Consider the following 22,577-nt stretch of genomic DNA (forward strand, 5'->3'; position numbering starts at 1 on the left):
GTTTATCTGGCTCTGTTTCACCCACTCTGGCTCTTGTTTCCAGCTCTCCTTCCCGGTCCCTTCCGTTTTCCTTGATGGTATTGGTATTACTCCAAGTTCACTGTGACCTTTCACTGAGTTGGTGACATACACACATTTCTTCAATGGCACTTTTTCAAAATATGACCGTAAATGACTTTCATTTGAAAAAAGGGTTGCAGGTTGTAATCCTATCGGGTCCGATTTATACCTCCAACATATGGAGGTGTATAGAGTGCATTGAGTTGGGCAATGGCAACACCTGCCATTCAAAGTCCTACACAACTGCAAAACTGTGTATGCAGGCACTATTTGTAGAATCGAGTTGTATTTTAACCACAGCATTCAAAACCAGAGTAGTAAGGGGCTCTTTGAACAAGACTGTCATGGGAAGCTCCTCGTGGCCTGCCTACACGTCTGGAGCAGCCCTTCCCAACCCGCTCTGAATCTTTCCTTCAGCTAATCCGAGACCCCAGCCGGACTCGCCGCCTGTATTGCACTCAGTTTTCACAATGCACCCCAGTGGACAGTTCCATACTAAGAGCCCCAATGAGTTCCCTCCATTGTCCTCATTCCTGCCCGTCCTGCCTTTTGCGCTTTCAGCTAGTAAGTACCCTGATCATCTTCACTGCACCCCAGCCCTGGAAAAGCAGCTCCCGTGTTTGGAGTAATAAAGTTATGTGTCCACAGATTGTCAGAGGAGCCTGACCTACCGGTGGCATCGGCTAGTACAGTAGTGGGGCCACATACAGTTGTACCAATGCACCTCAATCCTTGCCCGTGACACCCCTTTTTTATGTCAGTACCTCAGGAGTGGGCAATCTTTAGACCTCCACATGTTTGGATGCCGACTCCTAACTTTTAGTTAAAAGCATCTGAAGAGTCGCGGGCTGCCTGCAGACCCCTGCATCACGCAGACGGCAAGAGTAGCTCCCTCGGTTCACCTCCGCCCTGAGCAGCAGCACCCTCTACTTGTCCAGCACGGGGACCCTGCACACAGCTCTGGCAGTGCATGCAATCTCCCTGAGCCTGTACCACACCTGTCATTTCAGTACTTGATCTCCCGCAGTATTCGTGGTGGAGCCCGGAAGAACGCCGGGCTATATGTGAATGATTACATTCTGACGTAACTCTGTTTTTCCTTCCAGAAATTTCACCCAGATATATAGCCCAGACTATGGAAATTGCTTCGTCTTTAACTGGGGCCAAGAGGGGCAGAAGCTGATGTACTCGGCCAATCCTGGAGCGGAGTTCGGTGAGTGACGTTGTCAGTCTCGTGTACGCTTCAGTTGCTGGGAGGGGGCGGGAATTGGGATGTGCCGCTGGCCATGGTGCTGGAGAACCCCGCGGGCCCCTCACTGCTGCCACGGTAAGTCCCGGGAAGAGGTATGGGGAGCAGAGCGGTAACTCTGGCCATGGTGCTGAAAACCAGGGCAGGCGAAGCTAGGCGGAGCTATACAGATCCAGGCCCAGACTGGCCTATTGGACAATGCTCGAACCCAAAACACGAAATGTTAGTGTTGGCCAATTTTTTTGGGTCAAAGTGGGCAATTTTTTGTTATTGCGGGCCAGTTTGTTAATTGCCATTTGCAGCTGTGGACCACTTTTTCATTGGTGCCCGAACAGCGGTGGAAATGGAAAAAAAATGGTGGGGGATCCCACAAGGGCCGGGGATGGGGTGGAGTTTGGGGGGCAGTGCCCAATGAGGCTGGGTGTAGGGGGACGGAGCTGGCAGTTGACCTCCGATCAAAGGAAATGTCCAAAATAATATTCGAGGGGATTGGGTCCTCCGACGTATTCCATATCTATGACATGTAATCACCACAGCTGTGCTGCTTCGGAAACTTTTTTCGGCGTCTGCGTCCTGCGTCAATGACGTCGATGCGCTGTCGTCGAGGGCCTCCTCCGACGTCATCCGATGTGATAAGTAGGACGCACGACGCCCGTAGCCTCAGTTCCGTTTTTTTCCGCGAACGTGTTGCTTCGTGATTCTCGGTTCACGCCTCGACTCTTTGGAGTTCTGTTCTTCTCGGTTCTTCGAACCTGTTCGTTTTGTGAACAAATCCTTCGTGTGAAGATGTCTTCTACTTCGTCTTCGACCCCGCGTCCGGGTTTCAAGAAGTGCGGGGAGTGTGGGTCCAAGATGTCGGTGACGTACTCGCACGACGCCTGCCTCTGGTGCCTCGGGGAGGCCCACGACACGGATGACTGTATCGACTTCCAGTCGCTCACGTCCAAAGCCTTACGCGAACGTAAGAAGAAGTTGTCGGTAGGTCGGGTGTCCAAGCCCAGGAAGTCAAAGTCTGCGGGGCTTTCGACGGATGATTCGAGGGGTGACTCTCCGCGTCATCGTCGGAAGTCTCGTGGGTCTCCTTCTAGGAGTCGGTCTCGCCACTCCTCAGCCTCTTCGAGGCGTTCTCGGAAGCGCCGACACCGGTCGTCTTCCGGGTCCTCCTCGGAGGACTCTGCCCGGCACGTCGCTTACCCCACCAGCCGTGCGACGCCGGAGGAATGGGCTTCCTTCGGGAAGAAAATGCTGCCGATTCTTGAGTCGCAGGGTACTAAGCCGTCCGCGCCCCCGAGTGGGGTCAGTCGGGTGAGGTCGAGAGACACCGCTCGCATGAGTGGTCGGCACGAGTCACGGGAGAGGTGCCGTTCGGACAAGGAGACTCGTTCTCGCCGTACCCGTTCCAGGTCCCGGTCCTCGACGCGTTCGAGACCGTGTGCACCTGTGAAGTCTTCGAGGAAGACATCGACGTCTGAGGCGTCGAGGGCGTCGACAGACTTTCTCGAGGTTCCGGCTTCGAGGAAGTCGTCGAGGCCGTCGACGCTCGGGTCGTCGAGGGACACGCTCGGGGCTCCGGCCTCGAGGGCTGTGTCGACGCCGCCGATGCTGGAGGCACTGCGTCTGACGTCGACGCCGATTTCCTCGGCGCCGATCCTCTCGGCGCTGATGCCGGTTCTCTCGACGCCGGCGCCGATTCGCTCGACGCCATCGACGCCTTTCGTGTCGGAGGTACCCCGTGGCACGGGAGAACCCCCTAGGAAGGCTCTGGTTAAGAGCAAGCACTCTCGGGTGCCTTCTTTTCGCCACCTGGACTATATTTCAGAGGCGGATGAGGATTCTGATGGCCTGGTTCCTAGTCAGGTTCCAGATGAAATTGTCTCGGGCCATAGTCAGTTTGACGATTTGAGACAGTCACTGCATGATGCCAGTGGACTGGACACCTCTCCGGAGGTGGAGTTTTGTAGGCCCGAGCCTGGCTCTCATGCCGATTCCTCGTACCGGCGCCTTATGGCTAGGGTTTCTGAGTACTTGGGATGGTCTGCTCCCCCAGGGGAGTTTGTGCAGGATGATCTGACGGACATCCTTGATGTTGGTCCCCCAACTGACCCGGTACTGCCGTTCCATGTGGCTTTACAGAGAAGGGTGGCGGCGGCTTGGACTGCTCCAGAGAGTCTCCCGGCGGTGGGCAGATCCTTGTCGCGAAAATACCGTCCAGCCAGTAGCGACCCCTGCTACTTGACCAGGCACCCCACTCCGGAGAGTTTGGTGGTGCAGGCGGCCACGGCCCCGGCAAAGCAGGCGTCGTACCCTACCATCCCTCCTGATAGGGACGACAAACGTTTTGATGGCTGGGCGAAGAAAGTGTTTTCTTCTGGTGGTATGGCGCTTCAGGCGGCCAACTCCATTTGTGCCTTGTCTCGTTTCACACACACTCTGTGGAACTGTGTTGCGTTGGCAGCTGAACATATTCCCGAAGGGGACGAACGGGATGGTTTCCTTGCTATGGTCCAGGATGGTAAGGATGCCATGTGTGAGTCCGTTCAGTCGGGTTTGGATTTAGCTGAATGCGTCAGTAGGTCCATGGCGGCGAGCACCGTGATACGCAGGTTTGCGTGGTTGCGGAAGTCGGGGTTTGCTCCTGATGTGCAGTCCCGGCTCCTCAACATGCCCTTTGACGGTGAACACCTTTTTGGCAGCAAGGCTGACGAGAGCCTTGAGAGGTTGCAGACCTCAAAAGCTGCAGCGAAGTCGTTGGGCGGTGCAGTTCGCCAACCTCCACCTTTTCGTCCTAGGGGACAGCAGTGGAGGGGTGGTTCCTTTCGCTATTACTCATCCTTCAGTAAAGCGAGAGGAGCTGGCAGTCAAAGAGGCCAACGCAGGGTTACCAGAGGTGGACGACAGGGTACCCGTGGTGCCAAGGCCGCTCGGGCAGTTGCCTCTTTGCCCTCAGGTAACGCCGCAGCCGCTCCCTCTCAGTCGTGAGGCCATGTCCCATGGTTCGCCGGTTGGGGGAAGGCTGGCGCAGCATCTTGTAGAGTGGCAAGCCATTACTTCAGATGTGTGGGTTCTGGAGATCATAACCCAAGGCTACTGTCTTCCCTTTCGGCACAGGCCTCGCGACAATCCACCGGGGAACCTCTCTTTGCAGAGTCCGGATCCGCTCCTTGCGCAGGAATTTCAAGCCCTGCTGGAGAAAGGCGCCATAGAACTGGTGCCTGTAGCGGAGAGGAACAAGGGATGGTATTCCCCTTATTTTTTGATTTCGAAGAAAGACTGGGGATTGAGACCCATCATGGACTTGCGCGGTTTGAACAAACTCCTCAGGAAGGACAAGTTCAAGATGGTTACTCTCTCTCAAGTCCTCCAGGCCCTTCAGCTTCAGGACTGGGTGGTGTCACTCGACCTCAAGGATGCTTACTTCCATGTGCCGATCCATCCCAAGCACAAGAAGTACCTGAGGTTCGCGGTTGGCGACTCGCACTTTCAGTTTCGGGTCCTGCCGTTCGGATTGACCTCCGCCCCGAGGGTTTTCACCAAGCTCATGGTGGTGGTGGCAGCGCATCTCAGGCAAGGGGGGATTCACGTCTACCCCTACCTGGACGATTGGTTGATCAGGGGGAGCTCTCCCGAGCAAGTCCTGGATCATCTGTCCGTCACCTGCCGCTCCCTTCACAGGCTGGGCTTCTCCCTCAATTTAAAGAAGTCCCATTTGACGCCAACACAGCGGCTCCAGTACATCGGAGCGGTGCTCGACACTTCCCTGGGGTAGTGTTTTCCTCCCCAGGTGAGGGCTCTTCACATTCAGCAGATGGTGCACAAGTTTCAGCATGCCCAGACGCTCCCTGCGTTCGAGTTCTTGAGGTTGCTCGGCCTCATGGCATCCTGCATTCTTCTGGTGCCAGAGGCTCGCCTGCGGATGAGATCTTTGCAGTGGGCACTCAAGACGCAAGGGTCGCAGTCCTCCGGCAGGATGTCGGACCCGGTTCAGGTGCCGCCCTCGGTCGCCCGGGATCTTCTGTGGTGGGCCGTCGAAGGCAACTTGATGAAGGGGGGTCCATTTTGGCTTCCCTGGCCGGAGGTGACGATCGTGACGGATGCATCCCTCACGGGATGGGGAGCTCATGCCAACGGGCTGACAGTCAGCGGTCGTTGGTCTCTGTCGGAGTCCAGACTCCATATCAATCTTTTGGAGCTGAGGGCCATTAGGCTAGCCCTGAAGGCTTTTCTGCCGACTGTGCGAGGTAAGAGTGTCCTGATCCTGACAGACAATACAGTGGCCATGCACTACCTCAACAAAAAGGGGGGGGCAGGGTCACTTCCTCTGTGCAGGGAGGCGATGCAGCTCGAGTTCTGGGCCATCCAGCGGGAAGTTTCGATCTCGGCAGGTCATCTGGCCGGAGACGAGAACGTGACGGCGGACGCTCTGAGCAGGCAGAGCGCAATCTCTCACGAGTGGGAGGTGGCTCAGGAGATTCTCCTGGAGATCTTCGCCCTTTGGGGGACCCCTCAAGTGGATCTCTTCGCCTCCAGTGTCAACCGGAAGTGCGAAAGGTTTTGCTCGCGGGAATTTCCTCCAAAAGGAGCCTTAGGAGACGCGTTCGTGGTGGAGTGGTCATTCCCGCTGCTGTACGCGTTTCCTCCAGTCCCCGTCATCCCGCAAGTGCTGCGGAGGTTACGGAAGTTCGGTTCCCGGATGATCCTCATTGCCCCGGCGTGGGCTCGGAGGACGTGGTACCCGGACCTTCTCGACTTATCCATCTGCCCTCCACGTTGTCTTCCCTACCGAGACGATCTGCTCTCACGGGAGGGGGGTCAGGTTCTCCATCCAGAGGTCAGATCCCTCAACCTTCACGCTTGGCTTCTGAAAGGTTGAGGTATAAGGATTGGGTCCTCCCTGAGGACGTGATGGAGGTGTTGCTTTCGGCCCGAAGGCCAGCAACAAAGTCTCTGTACCGTTGCTGTTGGCGTAAGTTCTGCGACTGGTGCAGAGTTCAGAATGTGGATCCTTTTGCATGTGACATCCCCATGGTTCTGTCCTTTTTACTTTCTTTGGCCCACAGGGGCTTGCAAGTGGGTACCGTTAAAGTTTACCTGGCGGCGCTGTCCATCTTTAAGCGCTCGTCTGAAGAGTGTTCTTACTTTAAAATCCCTTTGATTTCACAGTTTCTGAAAGGGCTCACTAATGTGTTCCCTCCGTCACCTTTCCTGGTGCCCGGTTGGGATTTAAACCTTGTTCTTAAGTTTCTTATGGGTGCTCCGTTTGAGCCTTTACATTCTTGCCCTTTGAGGCTGTTAACTCTGAAAACTGTGTTTTTAGTTGCGGTTACTTCCGCTCGCAGAGTGAGTGAGTTACAGGCACTTTCAGTTAAGCCTCCCTTCACTGTATTTCACAAGGACAGGGTTGTCCTTAGAGTTCGTCCTTCTTTTCTTCCGAAGGTAGTGACGGAATTTCATTTGGCCCAGAAGGTTGTTCTTCCGGCATTCTATCCTCCTCCGCATCCTGGTTAGGAAGAGGAGAGGCTCCATAGGCTTGATCCTAGGAGAGCTTTAAGCTTTTATGTTTCACGCATGTCCCAGGTCAGAGTGGACGATCAACTCTTTATTGGTTACGCTGGAAAGCGTTTGGGGCAAGCTGTGACGAAACAGACTTTGTCTCGCTGGATTATTTTGGCCATCTCGGAGTGCTACCGCTTGGCGGGTAAGGACCCACCGGCTGGCTTGCGGGTCCATTCTACCAGGGGTATGGCTGCGTCTACTGCCCTGCAGAGGGGTGTTCCTATTCGCAACATCTGTGATGCAGCCACCTGGGCTTCAGTACATACATTTGTACGTCACTATTCCCTCGATTCCATCCGAGCACAGGATCTGGCCTTTGGCAAGGCGGTCCTTTGCTCTGCTATTTGATTGGCTATTCTAAATCTTGATTCTAAATTCTTTCTCTCCTCTTTGCTCTGGTACTGCTTTGGGAGTCTGTCATAGATATGGAATACGTCGGAGGACCCAATCCCCTCGAAGAACAAGTTACTTTCTTACCTGGTAACGTTCTTTCGATGGAATGGTCCGACGACGTATTCCATATCGCTCCCGCCCTGCCTTCCCCGCTGCAGAATTTCTTTTGCGATTGCAGTTTACGTTCCGCAAGGCTTTGTGTCTGACTGGCAGTTGGCTAGTGTCACACGTTCTGGGGGAAAAAACTACAACTGAGGCTACGGGCGTCGTGCGTCCTACTTATCACATCGGATGACGTCGGACGTCGGAGGAGGCCCTCGACGACGGCGCCTCAACGTCATCGACGCAGACGCCGAAAAAAGTTTCCGAAGCAGCACAGCTGTGGTGATTACATGTCATAGATATGGAATATGTCGTCGGACCATCCCATCGAAAGAACGTTACCAGGTAAGAAAGTAACTTGTTCGTTTAAAACAGCGCTATTTCTTTCAACCACTTCCATGGCACTGGTGATGAGTTACTTCACTATGCGGATAATAGTTGTGACCAGTGTTGCAGAGTAAATATTCTTTAAAAGACACAATTTGCATCCCATTTTATTAAAAAACCTCCCCCTTCTATTCAAACAGGGTGATTTCTGTTCGCCATAAACAACGTGCATCCTGTGTGATGGTTCCAATTTTAATGGGGGTATTTTTATATTCATGCAATTTTTATCGGATATCTGCATATTTATTTATGCAATGTTTGTTGATACAAGTATCCGACAAACACTGCATGAATAGATAAATAATCCTGGTCCATGTGTCCGACAAACATTGCATAAATAAATAAAGCGGGTCGTGGCTGAGGGCTGTTACTACTTGTGACCCCTTGCAAAAGGGTCACCAGGGGAAGTTAGTTTGTTTCCGGGAGCCTTTTAAAGCATGTTTTCCTCCAGCACTGACTTTGGCCAGATCCTGAGATCCAGCTACACATGTAGTGCCGGATCTCGGATCCGGAGAGAGCCGGACCAATCGGCAGCACTGTGCCCAAAGAAATGCCCCAGTCCAACACTGGACACCGTGCAGGAGCACTCGGACCTTGATCGTCTGTCCCTGTGCAACACGCAGCTGGAACAATGGGTGGGATAAGAAGGGCTCATCTTATTTCTAGGCTAGCCACCTTCCTGAGGACCTACGGGTCGGTTCATGGGCAGCAACAAGGCACCACTATAAAGCTGTGGTTAGCTGGGCTTCGCAGTGGTCATATTATTGTGCACCTGCCTTGGAAACCTAAGGCATGGGTCATGGGGAGCAGCCGAAACCAGAGTGTATAGCTGGGTTATGTAGGTGAGGACTGCCACTGGCAGGGGTGATGTTGAACATATCCCCAAAGGCTGGTTGCCACCTGCTTTTGGCCACTGCTACAGTGGCGGTTAAGAAAGCCTCATTCTGGTCATGGGGTTGAACACTTGTCCTTGAGGTCCATGGCTTGGATTATATGGAGCAATTGAAGCCGCTGGCGCACACTGCTAGATCATGTTTGAGCTCTACTGCCAAGACGCTGCTAAACACTTCCTTTAAAGGTGGGGGCCTGAGACCATGGAAAGCAGTGGCTACGTTTGGGTACTGCTACAATTCGGGCTAGGCAAGCTACACACTGGTCATGGTGCTGAACACCTACCCTGGTGACGAATGGCCAGGGTCACGGGGAACAACAGTACACACAAGGCAGTGCAGATGCAGTTTACGGATCCCCTTGGCAAAGATGCTGCTGAACAGCCTTCAAAGGTGGGGGGCTCAGGCCATGGGGAGCAGGAACTGCTACAGCAGAGGCTAGGTAGGCTATGCGCTGGTCACAGTGCTGAACAACTGCCTAGGAGACGTATGACCTGGGTCAGGGTGAGCAACGGAACACACAGGACAATGCTAGAGCAGTTTAGGGCTCCCACTGGCCACGGTGCTTATGAGGAATTCGACCATCCACACAGGGACTATGTGCTTGCATGGGCTTTTTTGAAGTTTTGTAAGTAAAATGAATGATGTGAGATCAACCTCAATGTGTGGGGATAATCTGCACACCTTTTCCATTGCTCACTGCACAACAGACACATAGTTAAGTGTACTCCGGGGGGACACAGCCTACAGACGCAGCAGTCCTCCCTGTCATATTTAGCTGGAATGTGACAGCCACAGATGCATCAAATCATCTCAGGAAGGGGCAAGGCAACCCCTTCCTTCAGCCATGGCCAGCCTAATTAAAATATCAAAGGCCCCATGGATCTGCCCTGTCTATTGTCTAAAATTCTGCTGTGACAGAGCATACTGATGAGTTAAATGAAACAGGCCTGCGATAGACGTGAGCACAGAAGGGGCAGGACACTAACCTCTCTTTGATATGCAATGTGTCAACTTGAAGCTAGCTCCCACCTCTCTGTGTGAAGGGCAACGAGTGGCATGTCTTGAACAACTATTTACAGTAGGCAACCCCTGCTAGGGGACCCCCTTTCAGAGGGACAAAGTATGTGATTTGAGGGAGACAGAAGTCTGTTCTTACCACAAACTCCAAGGGAGACCTGCGCTTTGAAAAGGAGTCACAGAGGGCTCAATGAACCAGAGAGACCCTTTGATCCACAACGGACAGGAAGATTGGTGGGACTTAGTAGTACATGTTGTCACCTCTTACCTATCCTGTTGCAAAGCACTCTGGTTACCACCTCACACATTGTTATGAAGATTGTTGGTGGAGACCCAGGATTGGTTCCGTAAGGTAGGCTTAGCCTGCACCATCACTGGGCCCCATTGGCTTTAAAAGTGGGCTGAGCCCCTCAAATCATCCGATGACTTTGAAAGGAGCAGGAAGGACTCATTTGGACCCTGGCTGAAAGTACAGTTTGTATTAAATCTTCCACCAGTGAAGGGAGGCAAGGATTTTCAAGCGGGAAGCGAGATCCCTCCCCTAAACATCTCCCAGGGAACAGAGGGAGATTCCATACTGAGAGGACCCATCCAGCAGCTCCAGAACCAATACACAGCCAGCACACAGCATGCCCTGCTAGGTTCTGCCAGCAAGGGTCATAGGTGGGAAGTGCCAGAGAATCTCTGAACAAAGGACACGGCTGTTGCATGCAAACACCTCAGCTTTGGGCCGTCCACCTTAAAGGATGACCCCAGCCCTGTGAAGAAGCTAGGAGGAGTGCCACTACAAACATCAACCAGCATCCATTTTCATGGCAGTCAGGCCTTCAAACCGCAACCGGCTACACCACTGACTGTTGTCACGCTGCAGTCACTAAAGCTTCCCGAGACACCTCGACCAGCATTCCAGATCCACCAACCAGCACATAGACAACGATTCTTCATCCTGAGCCGCTGTGTAGACCAGCCTGCAGACATCTGTCCAGCCTCGCTTGCCGAACTGCCTGCCGCCTGATTCCACAGCGGTCTCCCATTTTGAATTCTGTTGCAGAAGCTGCAAAGCGTCCTGGAACTGACTCGATGCTGTCGAACATCAAGATAATCCAAGCATCAGGTACATTTTGGTTCTGTCCCCCTGGTCCTTCTAAGAAGGCCCCTAGTGACATTTGCGACACTTGCTCCTTTGGTGCTGAAACCAAGTAACCTTGAACAGTTCTGACTGATTTTTTTTTACCAACTACCCTCCTGCCAGTATGCAGAGTGCATTCCTTTCCGTCGTGAAACTGTCTGTCATCTGTGTTCCTTTACAGAGTGGGCTGTATTTTGTAGTATGCTAGAACTGTCTGTTGCAATAATAATAAAGTTGATATTTGTATACAACCTTGACTGTACAGTCCCTTTTATCATTGGGTAATAATTGTATTTTCGTTCTGTTGCAACCAACCAACGATCCACAAGCTTGCAGAGATAAGCCTGCTGTTCTGTCCACATTACCAAAATTGGACAAGGAGGTATGTACTTGTGCTTCCAATCTGTTAGGATCACTTCTGGTGTACTAGAGGTGTGGGGCTGATTGATGGTTTAGAAACAGATATTCATCCCTGGACCACTGGTGCCACGGAAGTTGATTTGTCACAGTGCTACTGCACACAGCCTTCAAAATTGGGGCTTTGGCCATGGGAGTGGGAGCTGATTTTGGTCACTGCTACAGCAGGGGTGAGGTTGGTCTAATGACAATGACGCTGAACAGCTGCCCTGAAGACCTATGATCCTGGCCATGGGAAGCAGCTATGGACCAAGGGCACTGCAAGCACAGTTTAGGGATCCAAATGGCCACAATGCTCCTGAACACAGCACTAAAAGCTGGATACAAGGGCCATGGAAAACAGGAACTGCTTTTGGCCACAGCTACAGTGGGGATCGGTAGGTCCATGTCATGGCACTGGACCTCCACCCGTGGGACCCGTACCTGGTTCATAGCAAGAAACTGGAGCCACATGCCACTGTTAGAGCAGGCTAGGTCTCCTACTAGCAATGGTGTGGCTGAAACACAAAAAGTGGAGGCCCAGGCCGTAGGGATTGGGAGCAGATTGTGGACACTGCTACAGTGGGGAGAGACATCACACTGGTCAGCGTTTACAGGTCTAGAAGATGGTCTGAGTTGATGTGCGTTGGACAAAGGTAAAACTCAGATTAACACTCTGCAGCACCGTAGGGCGCCATGTTGTTTTTTTAATGTACCCCTCTGCACAGTGTGCATCCCTTTGACCCAGCCCCATCTCTAGAAACGGTGCCTCTGAGCCCCACAACTCGGAATAAAAGGGGCCCTTGGAGCCCCATTAGACAGTACGTGTCTCTGACCCCACAGTCCAAGGTAGAATGAAGTTTTTGTACCCCAAAGTCTAGGGCACAGCAAGTGTCTCTGATTCCACAGCACCGGAGAAGAGTGATTCCCATTCTATGAAGCCCCCTTATGCTGCACGGAGCTCCAGGTGCGCCACAAAGCCCCGTCCCTTGCTCCATTGCATTAACGCCTGCACAGTAATTGGATTGAAACCCCGAGAATTATCCTTGTAAGTGCTTTTATTGGTCGGCAAGCTGGGAACTCTATCCAGACTGTTATGTTAATACACGGCAAAGGTCCTCCCTGTTCTTATGTACAGTGTTGAAGTATGGGGTCATGATTTAACAGCCGAAGTGGAACGGCTTCGAAGCGAAAATTATCGCGTGCAGCGTGATCGGTCCCATGCTGTACGGACCACCTTCATGTGCGCGGGGCTCCGTCTCAAGCTTGGTGGGCCTTCACTTTGTGCACTTGACCTCGTCTCTTGCCCCGACTCACTACATTGTTGCTTTCCGCCCTGGTGAAATTGACTTCTGATGTTCTTTATCTGCACAGGGCTTAAGCTCGTCCTGGACATTGACCAGGAGGAGTACATCCCCTACCTGCAGTCGACGGCCGCTGCACGGCTGCTGATACACGAGCAGAGGAGCTACCCCTTCCCCAAGGATCTGGGCATCTACGCCATGGCTGGCGCGGAAACCTCCATCTCCATCGTCGTGGTACGTGACTGCAGCAAAGCAAAGCTTGCCACTATCTGATGGGAAGCCGGCCAACAGGTCTGGGGTGGTTGGAGCTGGGCTAATCCGAGACAGACCATGTTTCAGAGACTTTGGTGGATTGTTTATGAAATTATTTTAATTACTCAAGTTTGTTACAAGTGTTTTCATTTAAGAAGAGAAAGAAAATGCGTGTTTTTTCTGCGTTTCAAGGACACAAAGTCCTGGCGTGTCTCAGGTGTTGGGACAACTGCCAAGTGCCGAAGGTTGGCATGAAAGCGAAATCAGCCGGGAGAACCCGGCACCACACCGAGTAACTCCATGGCAGTTGAGAGCTGTATCACTACCTCCGTTGAAATATCCAATCGCAAAACGTGTATCGTGCACATATGCCCACAGATTGCTATTGTGGCCCCTCCCCGATACCTGCATCCTCAGAAGTTCCTTCCTCTGGTTCTCACACCTTAAAGTCCCCTCATGCTTATGTTACCAGCTAAGCCATCCCCATTTTCTCATATCTAGGGACCTGGAATATTGGGTCCCCTCACTCCTTAAAAATTCACTGTAACCACCCACGTAGGAGGCTCCACACCTCTGTTCCCAACCTCCTAACAATCCCTCCTTCCAGCCGCAAGAGCAGCGGCAACTGCCGCGTCTTGGCTCCTGGCCCACAACTTTGGAACTCTCTGCCCTCATTGTGATCCATCATGCAGTTGTAAGCACAATAACAAAAAAAACCTTTGTCCTAATCATTACTCCTTGCTGAGGAGCCCACAGCAGCTCCTACACACCACAGGACGGAAAACCTGTCTTCCCCCCTGACCCGATAATGACCGCTGCAGCATCATCTTCTGAGATTCTCACCCCGCATGAATTTGCAGGACTTGGAACGTTAAGTCCTATAGTGAGGCTTTAAGTCACTGGAGCAAGTAACCCAGCTCCACTCCATTGGTGCAAATGGCCATTAGGCGCTCATTGGGGCGTGCACCCCATTGCTCCTGTTTTTTTCTCTGCCAAGCGAGCATGTACTTGCACCCGTGTCCAATGCTGCTAAGCACCAAGAACGCTTGCGTCTGTGTTGCATGTTTTACAACGCAAATTTACATAGACATACACTTCTCATTCTCATGACTGTGGACGAAAAATCCAGAAGTGGGGTCAATTGTGGTCAAACTAAGGCTGATTAAGTCGATGTCTCATTATGTTGCAGGATCAAATCCAGCATATGGGGGATCCCTATACCCCCTGCACGATCAACGGATCGGATGTGCCAGTGGCCAATCTCTACGGGGACTTCAACGGCTCCTACTCCCTGCAGGTACGTCATCAAGGGGTGGGGCGTTGCGCGCGGGAGCGACAAAAAGCGGTGGATAGGAAGGGGCATTAGGGAAGGTCTGTAACAGGAAGGGTGTTGTTGGTGAAGATCAAGGTACAGAAAAGGTGGCTACATTTGTGAAGCACCAGCCATGAGTGGTAAAGATAGGGTGACAAACCGGGACAGGGCAACTAACATAAAAGTAGGACTAACGCTTGAAAGTGTCTATAAAGGCACTACACTTCAGTAGCAGTTGGAGGAGAAGGGGGTTTAAGTGTTATTATTCAAATTAATACATATTATAATTAATTTATCACAAACTAACACCATCTTAAGTTGTAAAATGCAGCATTTCTTCTGTGTGAGATTGTGCATTTATGCTCGTCAGCTATAAAGACTGACTACCAAAAACCAGGACCACTGCAGTTTCCAATGGAAACAATCTTGAGAAAGGGGGACAGAGCAGCAAAAACCGGGACAGTCCCGGCAAAACCGGGACGTCTGATCACCCTAGGTAAAGAGACAGATATGTTGGAGATGTTGTTGGAAGGTATCCAACAATTTTGCCGAGGATTTTTTATTCAAGGCCTTTTTTACCAAAAAAATGTTTATAAAAAAAATACTGTTTAAAAAAAATATATTTATTTATATATGGGGGGCTAAGAGGTCCAACAGGTGGGCAGGGAGTTGGGGGGCGGGGGTAAAAATATGGGGGAAACGGAGGACTTGTGGGTGAAGCCCCCCAAAAAATAGAATTATAACATTCTGGATTTTTTTCAGTAAAAAAATACCTCCTAATAAAAACTCTTCTGTAAAATCACATAGAACCGTAGTGGAAGTGACAAGGGCAGTGCAGAAGGGCAGAATCTGTGGTATGCAGTTCTTTTTTGTTTTATTTATTTAGACATGTTATCTAGCCAGCTCTGGCACAGAGGCTGTGGGGTGATGTACGACCATAAAACAATTTACAATACTAAACACAGTACAATTTAAACACGATAAAACGGTAGGCCTTTAAAACTGAACTGAAAATAAAAACTGAACAGGGCCTATCGAAAGGGTTCATCATTAGCAAGTCTAAAGCAATGAGTCGTAAGGTCCCCTCCAACGCCCAGAACTCAATAAAGATGGGGAGTAAACAGATAAAGGGGGGCAGCTGCCGAAATAGCCTGTATCCCATTCACAGTCACGTGATGGAATGGTTGTGGTGAAGGGAGCAAAGAGGCAGAGTTGCCAAAGAAAGTGGAGGGGAGAGAGGCGGGTATGACGGGGACAGGGCAGTTTTGACAGTGGTGCATAGGCCGTACCCCAGGGAAGGGCAGGGCAGGTGTAAGAGAGGTTGAGCAGCACTACAGTAGGCCCATTTAGCGTGGGCGGAGGGGTAGAAGTAGAGAGGTATACGTCCACGGTGGGCGCAGTGGCATGTTAGCCATGAGGGGTGGAGCAAGGGAGAGACACTGATGAAGAGGTAGGTGGGTCATGGAAGGGTGGAGGGGGAGAACTGATGAGGCGCGTGTGTCAGGGAGTGCTGGCACGCGGAGGGATGAGGGACGGATTGAACCGGCTTGTCCAATCAGTGATCTGGGGATCCCTCTGATCTGTCCATGGAGGGCCGCGATGGAGTAGGGAGTGCATACGTTAACCGAAGTGACGGTGCCAAAGCAAAGCTCGTCGATGGCGACCGTCCAGCTGCTGCAGTGCTTCAGTGGGCAGGGACAGTGTATGCGTTCTCAGTATATGTAGGCTACACAGGCACATATTACGTGTGCTAAGCTGAACGCAACAACGGTGTGCAAGAAAAAGTATTGGAGTGTATGGTCAGATAGTGTAAGGTTGGTAAAGTTGTGTGTCTTGAGTGCAGAGTCTATTCTTATGAGGTCCGGATTTCTGGAATGAATGAAAGAGGGCTCGTCATACAAGCAGGTGATCATTGGGGATGCTTTGCAGGGACCCACTGGTTGTTTTCCATGAAGAACTCGTGCTTGGACGCAGGGGTTCTGGGTGTCCCGTAACCTGACGGTGTCCTGCGCATGCGCCGACAACTGATGGATGTGTGTGAAGGTATTGGCAGATGGTTGTTATCAGGTATTGGATCGGATTTGGCAAACTACTTCTATCTTACAACTTCCGATCTGAAATGCCAGTATCATTTTGGTGTCGGCCATTTGTCCTGTCGACCATTTAGATTCGACCAAAATTCCTTCCCTCTGTTTGATCAGGTCTCCTCTGAGCCTCAATGTCTTCCATGGAATTTCTGGCAGTCTTCCTATAGCGAGTGGGGGTGTCTAGTCAAATGGTCGACAGACAAATGGTCGACACAATTTGGTTGACAGGTCAAATGGTCAAATTTTTATTTTTATTTATATATATATATTTTTTAGGTTTTCGTTTAGGGAAAAAGGGGTTTTTAGCAACAAAAAAAGGGGGTTGGGGAGGGACCCCCAAAAAAAAAATGTGAAAAAACAAAAAAATAAAATTCGACCATTTGACCTGTCGACCTTTTGCTGTCGATCATTTGTCCTGTCGACCATTTAGATTCGACCAAATGACCTAGAACCGCGAGTGGGCCATATGATGCCGGAGGTAGCAGAAGGAGGAATTTCATTCTTGGCCTGCTCAATCCGCTTGCATCCATCACCCCCAATTACACAATTAGAGAACCAATAGCGCATATCGCTGTCATCCCACTTGTAGAAAACCTCTCCCTCTTCCCAGGGGGATCCAAGCAATCAATGTCCTGAATTAAATGTTTAAATTCGGAAATGAGGACATTGACCTCCTTAATTGGCTCAAACATTTAAACACTTTTTTTCTGACAGTGCTTATCTGAAATTGGAGTAACGGCTTTCCTTTTAGACATATTGATGAGCTGTTATAAACGCAAGGTGTCAACAAGTAATGCCAACACTAGTGATGGTAAAAATGGCAAGAGGCAAGTCACTCAAAAACAGACAATAGAACAAGGAAAAAAGGTCAAACCATACAGGTACAAAATCTACCCAGCTGTTGGGCCACTAAGTAACACTCTTTGCTGGGTGGAAATAGGAAGCAAACGGCCAACCCCCCCTCTTGCTCCCAGCCCAACACAATACAACACTGACAGGGACAGGAACAGGGCACACCTGATCAGCTCAAGGGGCAGTCAGTCCATCTCGCCCTTGCCCCTCTATGCTCCCTGCACAGACCCACAAAATCGCTGCAAAGTCAGGGGGGTCGAGCTGGAACTCTGCACCACGAAAATCACTAGCCAAGACCTACAGAGCACGGTGTAACACTGGAGTGGCCGAACAGCCCAGCAACCCGAGACCAGGATGAGGCCAGGATCAAACTAGTAATCCCAGTTTTTGTCAGGCGGACCCGACCTTCCCGGTTCCAGAGCACAGTTCAAGACCAGTGTCAACCAGCGACCAACACAGGCAATGCAAAAGTACCTCAATACAAGCAGTCCATGACCAAGACCAAGTGGGGTAGGTCAAGGCCAGAGTTTTCTCATTGTCTCCTTGCTCACATCTTTGTAGTGGAATACTTGCAGAGTAGAAAACTGCCTGCCCTTGGTCACCCGGGATTTGCCACTCTGGGTCGTGTGTTGAATTAAAATAGCTTGTCAGAAGTATGGAGGAGGGGCCCAGCAACAGCAGCAAACCTGCATAGTGGAATACTGCCCCCCTTTGTCAGAATTGTTTTACAAACAGAACTAAATGGTTTCAAGAAATAACATTCCCACTGTAGTCTATGATGAAATAAATGGGTCCTGCTCAAACGAGGTAATTAATTAAAGAAGAGTGTTTGTAACACGCCAGGATTGTGTAGTTTTGCCAACTAGGCTGGAATCACTCATGCCTGTTTGAGAGATGAAGGTGAGCTCTCATAAATGGAAGAGGATGAAGAAACAATCAACGCTTCTTCATCTGCACAAATGGAGGAATACTGAAAGTTGATATTTACTGATAGATATTCAAGCTTGTTGAGAGGTGCCCTTTTAAAGACGAAATATGTGGCATTGGCAACTGATATTAACCCCCATAAGAACAATACTGACAACCAGGGGTGTATTACTGGCCTTGTAGTAACTCATGTCCTTGTAAGGAGACATGAGTTACTAAATTCCTTATTTCAAAGAATTCAACCAAACATCTAGTCCCTGGCACAAATGCAGTGTATGTGGTGAATCATCCTATTTGTCATCAATATTACAGTCTGGTCCACCAGCCTTCCTCCAGATCCTTCTAGAACACCCCACACTGTTTGTTTGAGCAAGCTGTTTTTGAGTGTTTTTTCGCCTCACTTTTGGCTGTGCATAAGGGCAAAACGGACACCTTTGTAATGTGGGCTGGTCTGGTGTGTGATTGGGCCATGTGCTTCTGGTCAGGTGCGCTGTCAGGAGATTGGCCTGTGTTTACATCAAGGCTTGCCACAATCTTGGATTTTAAAATTGCCCTAGACATGTGTGAGGTCGCCTTTCTTCCTCTTTGGGGTCCTCCTTTCATTGCATGCTTTGGAATTGGTGCCTCTGTATTCCCAGCATGTAAATCAAAAGTTAATAAAGACTTTGGGGAGCAAGGGACGATGGTCAGTGTGAATGTAATGTTTTAGTTGCCTAGAAATTGTAACGTTGTAATCTCTATTTTGGCATTTGTGATGCTACTGGGAGTACAGAGTTTGTTTTGTCCCTCATGAGAACACGCATGTAAATTTCTTTACATTCGATTTGTGTGTTGAGTGCATCTTTGTACCTGCAGGACTCCCTCTGACTGATGCTCTCAAATGTTTCCTTCAGCAGTGGGCCAAAACACAAATGACTTTCCACACTAGCCAGTGAATTCAGAATGTTGCAACTCGGGGAATACCTAATTACTACGTACTGTCTAAAGTTTGGATGTGGCTTGGGAATTGCAAGGGCTCTCGAAGCATAGCAATACTTGTACTAGAGGTATCCCCAAGGGGTTTGAGCATGACCCTCTTTCCATGGTGGTGACTGATGCTGGTGGGTCTGCTCTTGTGACTGTCCCCTGCCATAGAGCAGTCACCCAAAGGGGCGGGCCTGTTGATTCCCCATACCTCTCAAAGTCCACCATCCCCTAAACCAGGGTGGTCCACGGCCCCTTGGATCACCCCTCTATTGGTCCCCAAGATTATGCAGGGGACTTCATCACAAAAGGAAGAATAACACTTCATACTCAAGTAGCATGTGTCTGACCCAGAGCCAGGCTATAATATACTGGTTTCTGGTCTTTCCTATGTTCATGAATAATCTTTATTGTGCCTAAGGTTTTAGTACTGAGTTGTTCAGGTCTAAGCAGAGAGTTGGCACATTTGCTGAACAAACCTATAGACTTCTGCCCACATGATTATTGGGGCAGCTGGTTTCCTTTTCATTGTGCCTTTCTATACAATCTTAACTTAGTCTGTCACAATATCCCTTTCAAAATGTATTTGTTGCACTTCAAGTCTGGTACCTGCAGAGAGAAATCTATTTGCATAAATGTCTATAATCATTTTCAAAAGCATGTTTAAGCCATGTTTGGCGCTCAGTGAATTGTAGAGGTTTTGACAAATACTTAGGCATTTTTCCTGACTTGATTACATGTTGAGAATCCATGCTAATACTCCCAGCTCAAACGTTCCATCCCATCTGCTGCCGAGGTCCAGCTCACTCAAGTACTGCTCTGGAGGGTAACATCCTGCTTCCCGGAATCTCACTTACCTCCGGGACACTCGGTAGAGCTTCAGGTTTAACTGTGGCAAGAGCTGCACTCATGGAGATTTAGTGGTTTGCTTTGCAGGGTAATGATAGACAATCTCTGAGAATGCCTCTACCCAAAGTGAGTAAAATCATTGTTTTGTGTTTCAAGGACAATCTCCCCAAAGATCGGGTTTCATCAGTGCCCTCTTGGAACTTACTGGCTTCAGAGACGAGTGGTGAGAAGACATGATATCACTCATTTTTGCCAAGTGTTGGGTCAGTTTTCGTGGCTTCGATCAGTTAGGTCAGCAATACTAGATCAGGTGAGGCCCCCTGAGAGATGAAGTTATTGCGTTCTTCAGCCAGGGAAGCCTCACCGGACGTGGACTCTACAGTGGCCTGGACAGGACATCTGTGGGATAGTACCTATAGCTTCAGACCTATCCGTGGAGGCATCTTGCACTTGGCATTCCAATAAATGGACGTTCAAGCCTGGTGATCCGTTACAATGGTAAAGGGCTTTCCACGGACATGTGGAAATGTTCTCATGCCCCCACCACCACTAAGCTTTCCTTCTCCGATTGTGAATATGCCGGCTCCTTCCCTGAAACACATTTCGACTAGCATAGGGCTACGAGATGTCTAACAGAATGCTTTTTGTGCTTATGAGAGGGCAGGATGGCACCAAGCCCCAATGGACTGGCATTGACCATCAGCTCAGTGCAAACAAATGGGTTGAAGTATGACAGGTTTTCAGCAGAGGTGATGTCCCACTGAATCTTCTGAAATGCCACTTCACATCCGAAGGACCATCGAAATTGCACATCCTGCCTTGTTCGTTTCCTCAAGGGAGGGCTTCTAGTGGCCTTTATGTATAGGCTGCAGCTCAAGAAACGGTAATTTCAGACAATGGGCCTCATTACGAGCATGGCGGTACAGTAACCACGGTGCTTGTAGAGCACCGGCACTGTTGCTAGTGCACCGCCATACACAGAGTTGTACTCGCGGGTGCCTTCAATACTGCCAGGCAAGCCACGGCGGTATGGAAGGCACTCTCGAGCACAACTCGTGGATGCACCGGCACTGTTATGAACGGTGCTGGCGCATCCATGCTCCCCATCCCGCCCTATGGTGCGGAATGGGGAGGGCGTTCACACTGGCACCCACGAATGGGCAATTACCGGTCCGCCAAACTCCGAATGGACCGGTAATTGCCCATTTGCGGGTGCTGGTCCCGGATGCAACTACAGCGGCAGCCGTGCCGGTACTACTGGCACGGCTACCGCTGAGGTTGTAATGTGGCCCAATGTGTTAAGGTTTGCCAACAGCTAGGGAACATCATGCTCTGCTAAAGAGTGCTATGTAAGTGCAGTTAATTACTCTCTGAGACTCGTGTTTTTGCAGCAAGAGACTCGTCCCACATTCGAATAGCAGAACAGGGTCCGGTTGGGTGCCTATTCCAGCAGACTTGAAGCTCTGCCTAGAGTCTTTCTCATTCATGCCGTCCAGTCGGTTGCACTTCTGGTTCTTGGTTCTCAGTCATGCAGAGAAAAGGGTTGATGGCATGTTAATCCAAGATTAAAATCAAACAAAATCCAGGTTTGCATACCTTGTTGTGCACCAAGTGAAAGTATTATGCTGAAATCGTAGATGCATAGTCTTTCGAAGTCCCATAGACATATCCGTCAGATGATGATCACACAATACATGTTTGTTTGGTTCTATGTCGGCATAAGAGCATGATAGCCTATTGGTGTTCTCAAATGGAATAAATACAAACACAGGATTTCACAGTCCCTCTGGCACTCAAGATAAGGCTATTCTCAAAGAAGATGCTGAGGTTGTACACCTGGGTCACCAGAAAGGGGTGGGCATCAATACACAAAGACTGGACCCAATCTGAAGTAGTTTTCAAATCGAACAATCCTGTTTGAGTCGTATCTAGGTTTAATTTCAGACCATTCCTCTCATTTCACCCGGGCGAATGCCTATTGCATTCCAGACTCTAATCCTTCCTCTGGCTGCCCTGGAATAAGACCTGGACTTCTGCACTGAATACCATGCCCTCAAATACCTCTGTACATTACTTTCAAGAAAGATACTGCAATTGGTACCCGTTGCGGGCCCTATAAAGGTATGTGCCATGAGTAGGGTGGCGAGTCACAAGTAGGGTTCATGGGAGCTTGTGCCAATAAAAGATAGCCCACAGTCTCTTGATTAGCCCTACCATTCAGGGATTAGATGCCTTGCAACAAAGTGGTACCCCAAATTCCCAACTAGTTCCCAAAAATTGCCCCAAAAGCACCCCCGATCAATTGGCTTGAGATCAGTTTACAGGTCCACTGTGATAAGGGCTGAAACACAACCTGCGTCCAATGTCCGTCATCAGACACGCGGACCAGGACAGATTCAGACTCACACCTATGGCCTGTTCTAATGCCATCGCTGTTAAATAAGCCATCACTGTCCAGGACGCTCACTAGCTGGGAGCTTAGGCGGGACATACTTGCGAGATGTAGGTCTTATCTATTGGACGTCTGTAAAATAAAGTTGGTATGAGGTGGTTGTAGACTTCAGTGATATCTTCTGTGAAATACATTTTAACGAGCAATATATGCCAAGGAAGGCCCTCTTATTGAGGGAACTTAGCCAGAGACTGGCTAACCTCACACATCCATAATAGGGTAACTGTTGAGGCCATTTGGGATTTCTAGCCTGTAACAAGTGGCCGGGGAATTCCAGAGAAACTGAGGTGCTTTCAGTCCACAGATTCTGTGACGGGAGTTTTTTTAGATGGCGGGCTTCACTTGAGCACACTGCTTCTGTTGGACAGTCCTCTGGTAGGCACTGTACCAAGGTCTCTGT

The 22,577-nt window shown here is 50.2% G+C and overlaps 1 protein-coding gene across 2 annotated transcripts in view; it reads left to right on the forward strand.

Moving 5' to 3' along the window:
- SCNN1B (sodium channel epithelial 1 subunit beta) overlaps positions 1–22,577 on the forward strand; it is a 449,291-nt gene that overhangs the window by 267,161 nt on the left and 159,553 nt on the right. For both annotated transcript variants that reach the window (XM_069647395.1, XM_069647396.1), the window contains exons 5-7: positions 1,167–1,273; positions 12,554–12,717; positions 13,925–14,032. In XM_069647395.1, the coding sequence (XP_069503496.1) occupies positions 1,167–1,273; positions 12,554–12,717; positions 13,925–14,032 (379 nt within the window). The remainder of the gene's footprint in view (positions 1–1,166; positions 1,274–12,553; positions 12,718–13,924; positions 14,033–22,577) is intronic.

This window comes from Ambystoma mexicanum, chromosome 2q, assembly GCF_040938575.1.
Source record: "Ambystoma mexicanum isolate Mex_15411 chromosome 2q, UKY_AmexF1_1, whole genome shotgun sequence".
NCBI lineage: Eukaryota > Metazoa > Chordata > Amphibia > Caudata > Ambystomatidae > Ambystoma > Ambystoma mexicanum.